The sequence below is a fragment of the Marmota flaviventris genome, chromosome 6 (genome assembly GCF_047511675.1).
Source record: "Marmota flaviventris isolate mMarFla1 chromosome 6, mMarFla1.hap1, whole genome shotgun sequence".
Lineage (NCBI taxonomy): Eukaryota > Metazoa > Chordata > Mammalia > Rodentia > Sciuridae > Marmota > Marmota flaviventris.
This window is the reverse complement of record NC_092503.1, coordinates 114,892,644-114,908,345: the sequence shown is the minus strand read 5'-3', so window position 1 is coordinate 114,908,345 and position 15,702 is coordinate 114,892,644. Positions and strand designations below refer to the sequence as shown.

Sequence of the window (15,702 nt, the reverse complement as noted above, 5' to 3'; positions counted from 1 at the left end):
CCTGTAATACCAGCAAATCAGGAGGCTGAGGCAGGAAGAAGACAACTTTGAGGCCAGCTTTAGTAACTTAGCTAGACCCTGCTCAAAATAAAAAAAATAAAGAGGATGGGGATATAGCTTAGCGATAAAGCATCCCAGGTTGGTCTGATCTAAATGATTCTAGAGCCTGTCTTTCGGTTTGATTTTTTAACCAATGATTCATTAAGAACTTGTTTTAGAGAAGGGGCCTCATATCTCATTTAAAAAATATAAAATAGCATTGGGCTGCAGCTGCTGCTCGGAGGTAGAGTGCTTGCCTAGCCAGTGCTGTTTGATCCCCAGCACTGCCAATAAATAAATAACATTTCTCTGTTTAAGATTACAGAAATGATAACGATTGTTCAGACATATACATCCTTGAGTAATTCTACAATAGAAGGAATAGATATCATGGCAATAAAATTCAAAAATATATATCAAGGGGTACAGAAAAAACAATATGACATTCTGGATCCAAGACGGACAGAGTTCGACAAAGATTTTGTACACTTTATGACAAAAATCAATAGTTTGGAGGTAAGTAGTTATACATGCTCTTCCTTAAGAAAGCTGAAGAGTGATCAGTAGCACTGTCCTGTAATAGAATCAGTGTTCACATATTTAGTATTTGTGTTACATTCCTGCTGTGAATTGATAAAAATGTTAGTAGTGTGAATGTTTTAAAGGAGCCCACAAATATTTTTTGACTTTTTGTTTTAATGAAAAATGAACATATACAATGCCAGATGTCAGTGAATAATCAGAAACCTGTTAGAGGTATGGTTCATTTTAAATTTACATTAAAATTTGCATTTCATTTTTGTTGTGCCAGGGTCATTTTTTCCAGTGTAAGAAAGATTTTATAGTCTTTATTTTTTTCTTTCTTTATTTTTTTTACGGGGGTTGGGGGTGGTACCAGGGATTGAACTCAGGGGCATTCAACCACTGAGCCACATCCCCCAACCCTATTTTGTATTTTATTTATAGACAGGGTCTCACTGAGTTGCTTAGTGCCTCACTTTTGCTGAGGCTGGCTTTGAACTCACGATCCTCCTGTCGCAGCTTCCCAAGCCACTGGGATTATAGGCGTGTGCCACTGCGCCCATCTGTAGTCCTTTTTCTTTAAGTACAGAGATATCTGAGAGAAGTTGGGGAAGGTGGATCACTCTCCCTTTGGCCTTGTGCCCTATGTCTGCATTCTTCCTGGAGCCACAGAGGACATCTCTGAAGAGCTCTGATCTCACTTGTGTCACAGATTAAGGGACACAAGAGGTATGAGAAGGAGGAGACAAAATATGTTAGTGAGACCTTAACATATTGCTTACCTTTTGGACTTACATGACCTCTGTTATTTTTTAACTGAAAACTACCAATGAACCAAGTTTAGCTCCAGGAAACGATCTCTTTGCTGTAGAACATCCTGGAGACACAGGCAGGGACAAGAATATTCTTGGTCCTCTTTTTGCATCTGAAATTCTTGCCATGAAAGTAAGAAAAAAAGTCAGTTTTGGACTGAGGATATAGCTTGGTGGTAGAGCACTTGCCTAGCAAGCCTGGGGCTCTGGGTTAGATCCCCAGCACGTCCTGCCATGTGCATGAACACGCGCGCGCGCGCACACACACACACACACAAATATTTTTGTTGCATGTATTAATTTAAAAAACTATATTACATATAATATGGGCAGTATAATTTTAAAAATTCCTAAAATTCTATCATTCTAATAATAATGCTTTTTATTTTTGGCATAGATTTCCTTTTAGCTTTTGACAATTAGATTCTTATAATATTAAGACATATTTTAGTTATTACTTTTAATTTTGGATTAGTTGAGTAGGATAGAGTTTGCTTCCAAAATGCATTGGGAATTAAATGTTTATGGCAATGGAATTTTTTTAAACTTTATTTTATTTTTTTTAGTTGTAGTTGGACACAGTACCTTTATTTTACTTATTTATTTTTTATGTAGTGCTGAGGATTGAACCCAGCACCTTGCACATGCTAGGTGAGTGTTCTACCACTGAGCCACAACCCCAGCCCTGCCCATTCCCCCCCCCCCCACCCCGCTCCTCCCGCAATGGAGTTGTTTTTTTTTTAAATATTTTTTTAGTTGGATGGAAACAGTAAGTTTATTTATTTATTTTTATGTGGTGCTGAGGATTGACCTCAGTGCCACACATGTGTGAGGCAAGTGCTCTACCACTGGTCAACAACCTCAGCTTGGCAATAGAGATTTTTTTAAAAACTTGTTATCTTTTAAATTATTTTAAAGACTTATTACTAAGGATTTTTATGTTTTAAAAGACATTGTGGTCCTAGATGCAAATTTTAGCTTTTAGTAAGTTCAGAGGCCAGATTAGCCTTGTAACAGATAATTTGCTTGAGGTGGCAGTGTTTTAATTTTCCTTCCTTTTCCAACGTTCAGTTCATGGGTGTGATGTATATTAGTAGATCTAACCAATATAATCTGTAAAAGTAATTTGCAAAGTGATTCAGCTCCTTCTTTTGGTATCAGGAATTTGGAGTTCACTTCTTGGGATAGGAGGAGTCTTGGAAGAACATTTTCTGCTGTTCATTCCTCCTTAACAGTGGCAAAGATGTTTCTGAGAGTAGCAGTGTTGGAAAATGATACTCTTGCCCCTGGTGTGTAGTGTCATTACATTGCTCTATGAGCACACTTAGACATTCTAAATGTTCCAGAGAAAAATGTTTGGTAAGGGACAGTCCTTTCATAAAGTCTTTAAACAGTGATTTACAGTAATGAGCTGCAAATGGAAAATACATGTGACTTTGATTTTTCTAGAAGCCACATCAATAGAGTAAAAAGAGGCAGGTGAAATTAATTTTAATAATTATGCTTTATTCAGCCCAGCGCATTCAAAATGGTGTAATTTTAAAATGGCATTAATATAAAAATCATTAATGAGCTATTTTATATCATCTTTTTTTTTTGTTTTTGAAATCCTGCATGTATTTTACATTTACAGATGTCTAATTTCTAAGTAGTTATATTTTAAGTGCTCAAGAGCTACAATGTGGCCTGTGGCTGTCATACTGGATGGAGCATTTCTAGATGGGTAGATAGCTTGGAAGCTATTTGATTCTGTAGAAAATTCATTAACTAATCTCTTCCTTAAAATAAAAAAATAATTTAAATATTAATATTTTTTAGGTACAAATACAAGCATTTATGAACAGTACTTTTGGAAAAATCTTGTCTTCTCAGCAGGCTCTTCAGCTGCTACAAAGGTATTTATAATACTTTAAGCAGTATAGTCTCTAGGTGGGACAATATTATCTGAAAACACAATTTCAAATAAGATACTGCTCAGAAATGTCTCCTACATTGACCTGAATACTTACAATATTAACCTTTCAATTACCATTAAATAGGTTGATAAAAATTTGAAATGGAGGATGTTATTTTTTTCATTGCATTTTTATAGCAGAAGGCTTTCAGTAACAAAATGAAATTACCTGCCATGTTCCCCCACCCCGAGTCCTGTAATATGCTCAAGGTTAATTCTGTAAGTTATTGGGAAGGGAACGAATAATGTTTAATTCTACATATTGAAGGCATTTCCCAAAGTGAGATTATGTAAGAGTAAAATTTTCCATTTTTCTTCTGAGGGATCTTTTATCTTTTTTGTTTAAAGTTCATTTCATTGCGTATACATAAGGTGTACAGCATGGTGTTTTGATGTATACTGTGGAGTGGTTACTGCAACCAAGCAATTCACATATCCATCATCTCACATAGTTACCTCCTCTCTTTCTTTTTGTGGTAAGAGCACCTAAAATCTACTCTCCCTCAGCTTCCTTTCCCTCCACTCCAAACAGCAGTTCCCCCGCAGCGGGCAGGGAATCTGAATTAGAAGGACGAGCTGGACTAGAGGCCTTACTTTTCCAGCTCAGATGTAGGTAACCCAAGTCCCATGTTGGGGCCCTTTAGGAACTCTTCTGGGAGTCAGAGGATCTGGGTTTGGGTCCAGCTTGTCCTTCTGAAAACACAGTTTCAAGTTCCATATCTCTGTAATGATGACCCATACCTTGAGAGACCACCATAAGATTCAGACATAATGTAGTTCTGATGAGTGGCAGTACTGCAGTCTACAGGTATCATTTTCTTGACAACCTCATTCTCTGTCTCTCTCTTCCATCTCTGTCCCCACCCCAATTGTTTTTTTTTTTTACCTATGGACGCTATTGTCAATTCATTTTATGATCAACATTATGGTCCTGTTACTTCCTGTGCATCACTGTTCTCAGTGGAGGTGCTGTTTGGTGGACAAAGTCATTATCATGGCTCTGCTTACTTGGAATTACCTGAGCACTAACATTGGCAGAGGTACATTCAGTGTGCTCCGCTGCACCTTTACTGAGCCATTTTCCACTCTTCTCTTTCATGTCAGCTTAAATGTCACATCCTCAGGGAAGTTTGTCTCGATTCCTCAGACTTGGCCAGGTCCCCTGTTATATGCATTTCCAGCTTCCTCTTAATTTCAACCATTGCTCGTGTGACTCTTCACTGAAAGCTGCCTTTTCCATAAGCTCCAGGAGAGTGTAGGTGTCCCTGCCTCTTTCATCAGGGGACATTCTAGTCCAGTGTTTGAGGTCCGGTATGAATATCTTGTCAGGTGAATGAACCTGTAGTTAGTATATTTCTCACTTCCTTTTTGATGACTCAGCTTTAATTACTTTTAGATTTCAGAAGCTGAACATTCCCTGTCTTCAGTTAGAAATCAACCACACGATTGAGCGAATTCTTCAGTATTATGTGGCTGAACTTGAAGCTACTAAAAAGGCAAGTGGCCTGTTTATGAATGGAATTATGCATAGTCATAGTACAAAAAAGAAAAATAATCTGAACACTCTCCTGTGCCAAGCTTTTTGGAGGAATCTCTTTCACTGCTGAGGACCTTCAAGGTTCTCTTCCTCATGTGGGAAGGTGCTGGTGGGGCATGTCGCTAGACAGCCAGGTCACCACTTCTTTACTCTAAAGAACTGTCTTTTTGCCACAGCAGTCAGTTGTGTGTATAGCAAAGCCCACTTAAGTTAGTATTTTTAAATATGGAAAGGTAGGCTCTGGAGAATATTGTGATAGATATGCTTCTTCCTTTGAAAGCGTCCATAAAATTTGGGCAGAAAAAAAAATACAAGCAATAGGAAATAAAGGTTGAAGAGAGAATTAAATATCATATATTGTAAACATCATTGTTTCTGAGCTTCGAGTTGTCATATCTGAAGTGCATTTAAATAATTAGTGACCCCTTCTATATGCAACATGTGAATAATGGTTAAGTAACTGTACAAACACTATTGTACTTCTCCACTTTAGAATTCAAATGTTAACACCATATTTTAATTACAGCTTTATCATTCTCAAAAAGATGACCCCCCTCTTGCTCGCAATATGCCTCCTATTGCAGGAAAGATACTTTGGGTGAGGCAGCTCTATCGCCGGATCAACGAGCCCATCAACTATTTCTTTGTAAGCCAATAATTACATTTATAATATGTGTGTATTGTGGTGATTTTAATACAAAATTGCTTTGCAGGTACATTTTACCCTGTAATATTTGTGCCCGATAAAATGAGGTCAGTTCCTTACTGGGCAAAGAAAATTTAGCTTATAAATATGCTTGAGACTCAGTCAATTCTTTTGTGTTGAGTAGATAAGCCAGTTCAATTACAGTTATCTCAGAGTTGGTGCATCTCATAATGTTATGTCTTTTAATAATACAGACACTTTATAAAGACTTTTTAAAAATAATTGTTTGAGAATGCTGTAAAGTGCAGGCCTAGCGCAAAGCTTACTTCCATGTGTGGACAGATGGTTCACGGATATGTATTTAATGAAGGCGAGACATCCTGACTGTGAGGATCTTAGCCCTAGACAGGGCATAACAGTGTGTTCATTCTTGATGTCCTTACAATTATTAGATTTCTCAAAAACAGGCTAGTCTGAGGCCCGGTTGGCATTCTGAAACTGCCACTTTGCCTTTTCTTTGTTTTAGTTTTGTTTTCATGTAAGAGGCAGAGAGCGCCAGAGTAGAGTGATTATTTTGCTGCTGTGTCGTATGGCTGAATGCAGAATGAAATAATTATAAAATGGTAGTCTTGCAAGTCATTTTATTATTACTTTATATAGGGCATTATTCAGTATGAAGTTTCTGCTGTTTGGTTTGGCTGTTATCATTTATTTCATTGTTCTGAATATTTAAAAAGTTCTTTTTTTTTTTTTTTTAAAGCTTGGCCTTAGACAAGAGGTCGAGGTGGAGACTCAAGTTACTATAGAGGGAGAGTAGAGATGGCCTTGTTTGGCATTTGTGAATTGAAACCTAAATCTTTCAATTTTATGTAAAGAAACTTGGTTTTAATTATTTGATTTATATCTACTTTTTTTTTTTTTGGTGCTGGAATTTAGGATTCTGCTATGATATTCACAGTATCAGTCAGTTGTAGGGATGGACTAGAGACTTGGAGGTAGAGACTCCTAATGCCTAGGACTGGTTGTAGGGCTAGAGACCTCTCTTTTTCTATTATTTATTTATTGAAGGTACTGGGGATTGGACCCAGGGAAACTCTACCACTGAGCTACATCCCTACTCCTTTTTATTTTTCATTTGCTGAGGCTGGCCTCAAACTTGTGATCCTCCTGCCTCAGCCTCTTTGGGTTGCTGGGATCACAGATGTGCACCACTGCACCCAGCAAGAACTTTTTTTTTTTTGTACTAGGAATTTGAACCCAGGGGTTAACTACTGAATCGCATCCCCAACCCTTTTTATATTTTTATTTAGATTCAGGGTCTTACTAAGTTGCTTAGAGCCTCACTAAATTGCCTCAGTTTCTTCTTCTGCCTCAGTCTCTGGAGCTGCTGGGATGACAGGTGTACACCACCGCACCTGGCAAGACCTCTCTTTTTAAGTCCTTTCCTTTTGCAGTGCTCCCTCTCTACTGGTAATGTTTTCCTACTCGTATCTCCAGCTTCCATGGCCTTCCCTATCTCTTACATGCCTCAATGGATAGCATAACCCTTTGCTGTCATCTTAAATATAAAGTTTTATGAAAACAGTCTGCAACTTCTTAAAATATACCTTTCTTTTTTCCCTTAAAAAAAAAACACAGAAAAACTCTGAAATTTTGTCAAGTTTGGAAGGTAAATCTGTCATCCGTCAGTATAACAAAATCTCCTATGTGCTGGTGGAATTTGAGGTGATCTATCACACAGCCTGGGTCCGGGAGATTTCGCAGTTGCAATATGGTGAGTGTAAGAGGGTCGCAAGTGGGGGCTGGGGACTCTGAGTGAGTTCATGGTTCTGGAGAATATTTTACATCCCTTTCACATAATTTTAGGCTAGTTGAAATTTAGATTTAGGGATGATAACAGTGGTTTATTTTCCTATTAATCTTCTGATTTTCTTCTTTCTTTTAAAAATTTTTTGGAGACAGGGTCACACCATGTTGCCCAGGCTGGTCTAGAACTCCTGGGCTCTGGTGATGTCCCTGCCACAGCCTTCCAACTAGCAGAAACCACAGGCCCTCACCACCATGCCTGGTCCAACAGTTGGATTTTAGTAGCAAAAGTTATCATGACAGTAAAATTGATATACATAAATTATGACTTTCTCCTGAAAAACAGTATTTAAAAGTGAAAATATGTTATAGATACCCTCTCCATAGATTTATCCGTATTCTTTTTTATCATGTTGTCGATTCAAATCTCAGTCCCAATCAGGGGAGATAGAATCACTGCCTCCCTTCCTCCTTCTTTTTTTTTCCTTTCCCACTCATCTGTTTTTTTTCCTTTTCTGTTGTTGCATTGGACTTCAGTTTTGAGCTCCAGTGACTTAATAGTGTTAGGGTTGGCTCAGGTGCCTCTGAGGGGAGGGGTTATGCAGCCAAGGCTTTGGGCAGAGCTCACTGTGGGGCGGGGGATGGTTCTCCCCCATCTCTCTCCATCGGGATGTGATTTTCGTGTGGACTCAATTGTTGGTCAGTTGAGTTTCCTGTTTTGTCCCGTCTTAACCATAAAGTCAAAACCACAGCCTTCAGCTCTGAGCCATGACCTTGGTGCAATTCCTCCCGTATTCCCTGGTGGAGTGCTGTCTGCCTCCCAAACCAGGATCTCCCCTTGGGCAGAGCATGGAGTTGCAGGCCTGGGGAGCACACATTCTGCAGGTGCTTAGGAGTGATGGTGAGAGGGGCTGTTCCTATTTCTACCTTTTGGTTCCAGAACTCTTGTAGTTTAGCTCTTGAGGACATGGCACTTATACACAGACCATCGGTTCACTGCATATCTACAGCCTAGAGGACAGCTTCCCAGTCCCCACAGGGTGCCAGTGCCAACTGGCATAGTTAAGCGTTCAATAAACTACTTTCATGGACCACCCATTTCTGGGGAATGCACTGTAGGTGGCCCCTGGGGATTCTAATGAAAGCCTGCTAATGGAGCAGTGCTCCCCGTGAAACTTCAAGATAAGCTGAAAACTCACAGAGCAGAAAAAGGCAAAAGAGAATTTTTTAACAACCGAAGTATGGAGTGTGCACTGTTTTTCATTTACAATGCCACACACTTTTCTACTTTTTTGGTGTCTTTCTGGATTTTTGTGTCCCCAGTGCCCTTCCTTTTATCTTTACATGTTCAAATACAAGTTCAACAGTCACCAGTTCCATAAAGTCCTTTCTTATTCCTCTTGGCTGAAAATGATGTTTTCCTCCTCCAAAGTCCTCCACACATTTTATCTACAGTTCCTTCTCATGACACTGCCTTATGTGTTCACCTTATCTCCTCCTCACATCCCAAGGATACCCTGTGTCTGTTTCATCGTGTATACTTTAAATAGTGGTCATAGCTAACATATACTATATGCTCACCAGTGTGCCAGGTTTGTCTAAGCACTTTGCATAAACAAATCCCTTTGATCCTAAAAGCAGCCCTTGGAAGAGCTGTTATTGTCCTTGTGTATTAGATGAGGGAACTGAGGCATTGAGAGGTTAGGTGACTTGTCCAAGATCACACAGCTAGTGAACAGCAGAGCCAGGATTCACTTAACCTTTACACTGTTGTAGGGACAAAGGAGGCAAGGCACCAAAGATAGCAGGAAACAGTTTTATTTGGCTGCAGCCAGGTTCAGAGGGCACAGCTTTTGCTGTAATCAATTAATCCCCTGAATCTCGAGTTCAGGGAGTTTCAGAGTTTTATACCCAGCATGTAAGGGGAGGGGCTCAGAAGTTCACAGTCTGCAAAAGTTCACATAAAAGCACCTTTTTTTTTTTTTTTTTTCACAGTTCTGGGCATTTTAACCCTTCAAGGACAACACCTGAGAAGGGGAGAGCTTCTTCTCCTCTTTCTATTCTCCCCCTGCCAGCTGTTACCATGGAGCCCAGTTTATAACTTCTCTTATCTTAAAAATGTAGACATCTCTGTGAAGCCCCAGCTCAAGGCCAGAGGCCTTGTTTGCACATTTCTTCAAAGTACTATACTGGATATGTTTGTGAAAACTAGTAAGGGGGTGTCCAGCACCTGGAGTGCTGGTATCTTCTTGGCTAGTGGCCAAGTAAACAGGGCGACATTAAAATAGGAAGTTTATCTACATTGAACTCTTTTGCAGAGACTCTTTTGCTGACAGTCCTAAAATCAGTCTGGATGAAGATTTCTGGAGAGGCCCAGTTAATACTTTTCAGTGGAGAAAGGGGTGCCACTTCAACACTGTACTCCTTCTAAAAGGGTCAAGATGGGTATCAGGCACATTGAGGGGACTCTTTAGATATTTTTAAAATGTCCAATAAGCAGAGATCAGATTATCTTTATAAACGACGATTATATCAGATTTCCTGGAGGGTTTACTCCCCCTGAGGACATCAGCTGACCTGTATCAGGTACGATAAACTCATTGTAGTGGATTGGTGCCCAGGAGAAGCAGGCCAAGTAACACTAACAGTATAAAGGGAACTTGTTTCACATGAGCCCAGTCTATGGAAAATGAATTGTTCTGGAAGGCTTCCTGTATTCCATTGATGTAACTGTGCTTAACTCTGTAGATGCTTGGGATAATAGCTGGGGGCCTGCTTCAGCCTCCTTAAGTTGCTTACTTGACAAAGATCCCCTGCTGGTGGTCACAGGGAATGAGATGCTCCCTCAGTTTGAAGCATTCCTGGCCATCAATCCTTGTCTATCTTCATTCTGTTGCAGACCTTTCTGTCTTTTTTTTTTTTTAAGTTGTATAAGGACATCTTACCTTTATTTATTTATTTATTTATTTTTATGTGGTGCCAAGGATCGAACCCAGTGCCTCAAACATGCTAGGCAAGTGCTCTACCCGTGAGCTATAACCCCAGCCCTTGGTACAGTCTTGAGGAAGATAGATTTCATTAAATAAGTGTTCAGCCAGGTGTGGTAGCGCACACTGGTAATCCCAGCAGCTCGGGAGGCTGAGACAGGAGGATCGCAAGTTCAAAGCCGGCCTCCATTTTTCTGGAAAAAGAAAGCAAGGCCCTAAGCAACTCAGTGAGGCCCTGTCTCTAAATAAAATACAAAATAGGGCTGGGGATGTGGCTCAGTGGTCGAGTGCCTCTGCGTTCAATCCCTGGTTACCCCCCCACCCCCATGCCAAAAAAATGAATGTTCAGAGTTATTTTGAAGTTTATTTGGGAGGGCAAATGATTTCTAACCCAATTCTAAAAAGATTCCAAATGAATTGTATAAAATTCTTAATTGAAACCCTTGCTGGGTGCTGTGGTACACACCTGTAATCCCAGTTGCTTGGGAGTCAGAAATAGGAGGATCACAAATTCAAGGCCAGTCTTGGTAATTTAGAGAGATCCAGTCTCAAAATAAAAATTCTTAAAAGGCTAAATGTAGCTGAGTGATGGAGTGCCTCTGGGTTAAATTCCTTATTCTGAAAACAAACAAACAAACAAAAAATAAATAAAAGAAATTCTCATGAAACCCATACCCTTAAGAACCTTATCAGGACTAGTTAGTAAAAGTCAAGTTACTTCAAAGGAATATAAGGACCATTTTATTTTGCTAGAAATTTGATGCTCCCACATTCTATAAAATGTTAGGCTTGAAAGATTCTGTAGTTATTAATGAAATTCACCCGTTAGTAAATGTGCTTAACTATGTAGATGCTTGGGATAGTAGCTGGGGGCCTACTTCAGCCTCCTTAAGTTGCTTACTTGACAAAGATCCCCTGCTGGTGGTCACAGGGAATGAGATGCTCCCTCAGTTTGGAGCATTCCTGGCCATCAATCCCTGTCCGTCTTCATTCTGCTGTAGACCTTTCTGTCCTTATAGAATAAAATAAAATGTTACAATGCCAGGCATGGTGGCACATGCCTATAACCCCAGCAGCATAGGAGACTGAGATAGGAAGATTGCAAGTTTGAGGCCAGCCTCAGCAATTTAATGAGGCCCTGTGCAACTTAGTGAGACCCCCATCTCAAAATAAAAAATAAAAAATAAAAAGACTGGGGATGAGGTTCAGTGGTAAAGTGTCCCTGGGTTAAATTTTCAGTACTGGTAGCAAATAATTTAAGGCTAAGCCAGCAAGAACAATTTGGGATCTTGTATTTCAATTCTTAATAAAAGGTATATCTGAAAATGCCTGTTTTCATGAACAATGCTCCTCTAAGACACAGTGTAAAAAAATCCTCCTCTACACTCTGACTTCACAACTCAATGTTGTTTAAAAATATTTGTTACTGATATTGAGCTTCATTATAAAAATAATTCAGGATGGAGATTGAATTCAGGTACAGAAGCCAGTTTGGAGTTAGGGTGCAAAAGAGTTTGAAATCTATGAGTTGTGTCATCTTTGCCCATTTTCTTTTTCAGGGGTAAAGTAAAAATCCACAAAAATAAACCACAGATCTCTTTGACTCACTCAGAAAAGTACCATGGTTCACAGCACAAAGGCTCTCAGTAATTGGTCAACTTTTCTCTCTCTGGATCTTATTTTAGGGCTTTCTAGACACTCTGCCTTCATCCGTTGAGGTCTTGAGTACTGACCGTGTGACAGATACTGGGCCTTAGTACCCGGGGCATCAGTGCTGTTGTTCTGTTCTTAAGAAGTTAGTCGTTCAGTGGGGAAGACAGACATGAAAACAGAGCTGGGAGCATAAAGGAAATCCAGAATAAATGATATCAGTGCTCATTTATTTGTAGCTTTACAAGCCACACTTTTTGTGCGACATCCAGAAACAGGGAAGTTGCTGGTTAATTTTGATCCCAAAATTTTGGAAATTGTGCGGGAAACGAAGTGCATGATAAAGATGAAGTTGGATGTTCCAGAGCAGGCGAAGAGATTGTTAAAACTGGAAAATAAATTGAAATCAGACAAATTGTATTTGCAGGTAAGACAGATGATGTTTTCTGACTATTTTGAAGGAGATTGTGTGTGTGTGTGTGTGTGTGTGTGTGTGTATAAGAAAAACATCCCTGCAGGTTTGCTGACATGGAGGGAAAATTCATTACTATGTTGATTCTTGATAGAATTAAACTATTAACTTGCAAGCAAAATGAAAGATTGGAGATGGAAAGACCAGAGAAGAGTGTCAGGAATCAGACTTACACTTCTGGATAATAAGAAATGAAATAGCAGATTTGTTAAAAGGTCTTAATTAGAACTTTATAGATTAAGTGCATTAAGTTTATAAAGCTTTATAATACATTCAATCTTTTTTAAAATTTTGTTTATTTATTCATTTTTTTTTTATGTGCTGCTGAGGATCGAACCCAGTGCCTCACACGTGCAAGGAAAGCGCTCTGCCACTGAGCCACAATCCCAGCCCCTAATACGTTCAATCTTGTGTCACTAATAATATAAATGAAGATGACTATAAAATGACATAAGTGCCTGGGTGCGGTGGCACACATCTGTAATCCCAGTGGCTCTGGAGGCTGGGGCAGGAGGATTGTGAGTTCAAAGCCAGCCTTAGCAAAAGCGAGGCACTAAGCAACTTAGTGAGACCCTGTCTCTAAATAAAACACAAAATAGGGCTGGGTATGTGGCTCAGTGGTCGAGTGCCCCTGAATTCAATCCCCAGTACCCCCACCCCATCACCCTGACCCCCAAATTGACACGAGTGGAAATGATTATTTAATATTGTGGGCTGAAATGGAGCTTTGCTTCAATTCAAGTTCAGTCCTGGGCCATCTGAAAAATTTTAAAATGAAAATGGCACACAAAACATATTCAAAATGGCACAAAAAATAGTCCATCAAAATATATTCAAATCCTAATGCATAGTTTCTAAAATGTGAAGCACAAGTAAGCAACATCAGGTTTCTTTAGCCAGCCAGTTAGCACACGTTTGTCCTTTTTTTGCTTTCTCTAGGAAAGTATGGACACATATTTGGGAATGCAGGAAGATACATAAGTGCAAGAAGGTTCAGCACTATTAGTAACAGCAGAGGCTGGACTCTAAATCCTACAACAGAGAGCTGATTAAACTTGCATTATAAGATTAATACATAGAAACTAATGGAATAGCTGAGTCTTCAACAAAAAAAAGAATTCTCTTTGCTCTGGTGCATTAAGTATTTTAGAACCAACAACATGATAAGTAAATGCAGACTCTTCCTGTTTCATGCTGGGAAGAGTAACATGAATCTTCTGTTCTTATTATGTCATTCTATACAAATCTCTTTGATTTAATTAAGGTCCATGTCTGGGCACAAAGACAAGTTGATAATGAAGTTCTTTTAGAAAAAAAATTTAACAAGAATATTTCAAATTTTACCGTAATAGAAATTACAATAAATTAAAAGTCACAATGATATTAATATGTGACATTAAGAGGAACAGCAAAAGGGCTGGGGTTATAGCTCAGTGTAGAGCGCTTGCCTGGCACATGTGAGGCACTGGGTTCGATCTATAGCATCACATAAAAGTAAATAAATAAAATAAATATCTGAAAAACATACATAATATTAAGAAAAGAGGAACAACAAAAAGTATTAGAACATAGATTCCCAAAGGGTTTTTTAAATTATAGCTTTGGGCTGGGGATGTAGCTCAGTGGTAGAGCATTTGTGTAGCATGTGTGAGGCCCTGAATTCCAAATTCAGCACTGAGAGGAAAATAAAGTACTAGCTTTATTGGAATATGGTTCACATACCATACAACTCACCCATTTAAAGTATACAATGAAATGGTTTAGTATCTTCCTTAAGTTGCCCAACCATCACTACCATCAATGATAGGACATTTTCATCATCCTCAATTAGCATTTGCTCCACATTGTTATGGTCTGGATGTGAGATGCCCCCAAAAGCTCACATGTGAAATACTGCAAGAGGATTCAGAGGGGAAATGATTGGGCTGTGAAAGCCTTAACCTAATCAGTAAATTAATCACCTGGTTGGATTAATTGAGTGGTAATTAAAGGCAGGTGGAGTGCAGCTGGAGGAGATAGGGCATATATCTGGGATATATAGTTGTATCTGGCAAGCAGAGTCCTCTCTCTCTGCTTCCTCATCATCATATGAGCTGCTTCTCTCTGCCACACTCTTCTGCCATGATGTTCTGTCTTACTTTGAGCCCTGAGGAATGGAGCCTGCTGTCTGTGGATTGAGACCTGAAACCATGAGCCCCCAAACAAACTTTTCCTCTTCTAAAATTGTTCTGGTTGGGTCTTTTAGTCACAGCAGTGAAAAAAGCTGACTAAAACACAACTTTTATTGGTGCATTATAGTTGTACATATTAGTGGGATTTGTTGTTACATCTTCATACATACACACAATATAACAATATAACTTGGCCAATATCACTCCCCAGCACTTCCCTCCTCCCTCCTCCTGGTCCCTTTCTTCTACTGATCTCCCTTTGGTTTTCATGAGATCTGCCCCTACCTTTGTTTTCCTTTTTCCTCTTTAGCTTCCACATAGGAAAGAAAACATGTAACCCTTAACCTTCTGAGTTTGACTTATTTTGCTTAACATATCCATTTTCCTGCAAATGCCATAATTTCATTTTTCTTTATGGCTGAATAAAACCCTGTTGTGTATGTATACCACATTTTCCTTATTCATTCTTCCACCGATGGACACCTAGGCTGGTTCTATACTTTGGCTATTGTGAATTGTGCTGCTATAATCATTGGTGTGCATGTATCACTTTAATTCTTCAGGATAAATTCTGAGGAGTGGTGTAGCTGGGTCATATGGTGGTTCCATGTCTAGTCTTTTGAGGGTCTGTGATTTCCCTACTGGTTATACTAGTTTACAGTTCCACCAACAGTGTAAAAATGTTCCTTTATTTCCACATCCTCTCCATCTTTGCTCTTTTTATTTTTTTTAAATTGTAGATGGACACAATACCTTTACTTCATTCATTTATTATTATGTGGTACTGAGGATTGATCCCAGTGCCTCACTTGTGTTGGGCCAGTGCTCCACTAAGAGTTACAACCCCACCCCATCTCATTTTTCAACTGGATTATTTGGCCTTTAAATTTTCAAGTTGTAATAGGTATTTATAGATTTTATCTGCTATATGATTTGCAAAATTTCTGTCCCATTCTGTGCATTGCCTTTCACTTTCTTAATGATGTCCTTTGAAAAAATACACTTTACATTTTTTAAAAATATTTTTTTAGATGTTCATGAACCTTTACTTTATTCATCTATTTATATGCAGTACTGAGTATCGAACCCAGTGCCTCACACATGCC

At 39.1% G+C, this 15,702-nt stretch overlaps 1 protein-coding gene across 1 annotated transcript in view; it reads left to right on the top strand.

The window, feature by feature from the left end:
- Dnah8 (dynein axonemal heavy chain 8) overlaps nucleotides 1-15,702 on the top strand; it is a 276,612-nt gene that overhangs the window by 44,483 nt on the left and 216,427 nt on the right. The window contains exons 9-14 of the mRNA XM_027943662.2: nucleotides 358-555; nucleotides 3,192-3,268; nucleotides 4,724-4,823; nucleotides 5,391-5,510; nucleotides 7,149-7,284; nucleotides 12,193-12,380. Coding sequence (XP_027799463.2) covers nucleotides 358-555; nucleotides 3,192-3,268; nucleotides 4,724-4,823; nucleotides 5,391-5,510; nucleotides 7,149-7,284; nucleotides 12,193-12,380 — 819 coding nt within the window. The remainder of the gene's footprint in view (nucleotides 1-357; nucleotides 556-3,191; nucleotides 3,269-4,723; nucleotides 4,824-5,390; nucleotides 5,511-7,148; nucleotides 7,285-12,192; nucleotides 12,381-15,702) is intronic.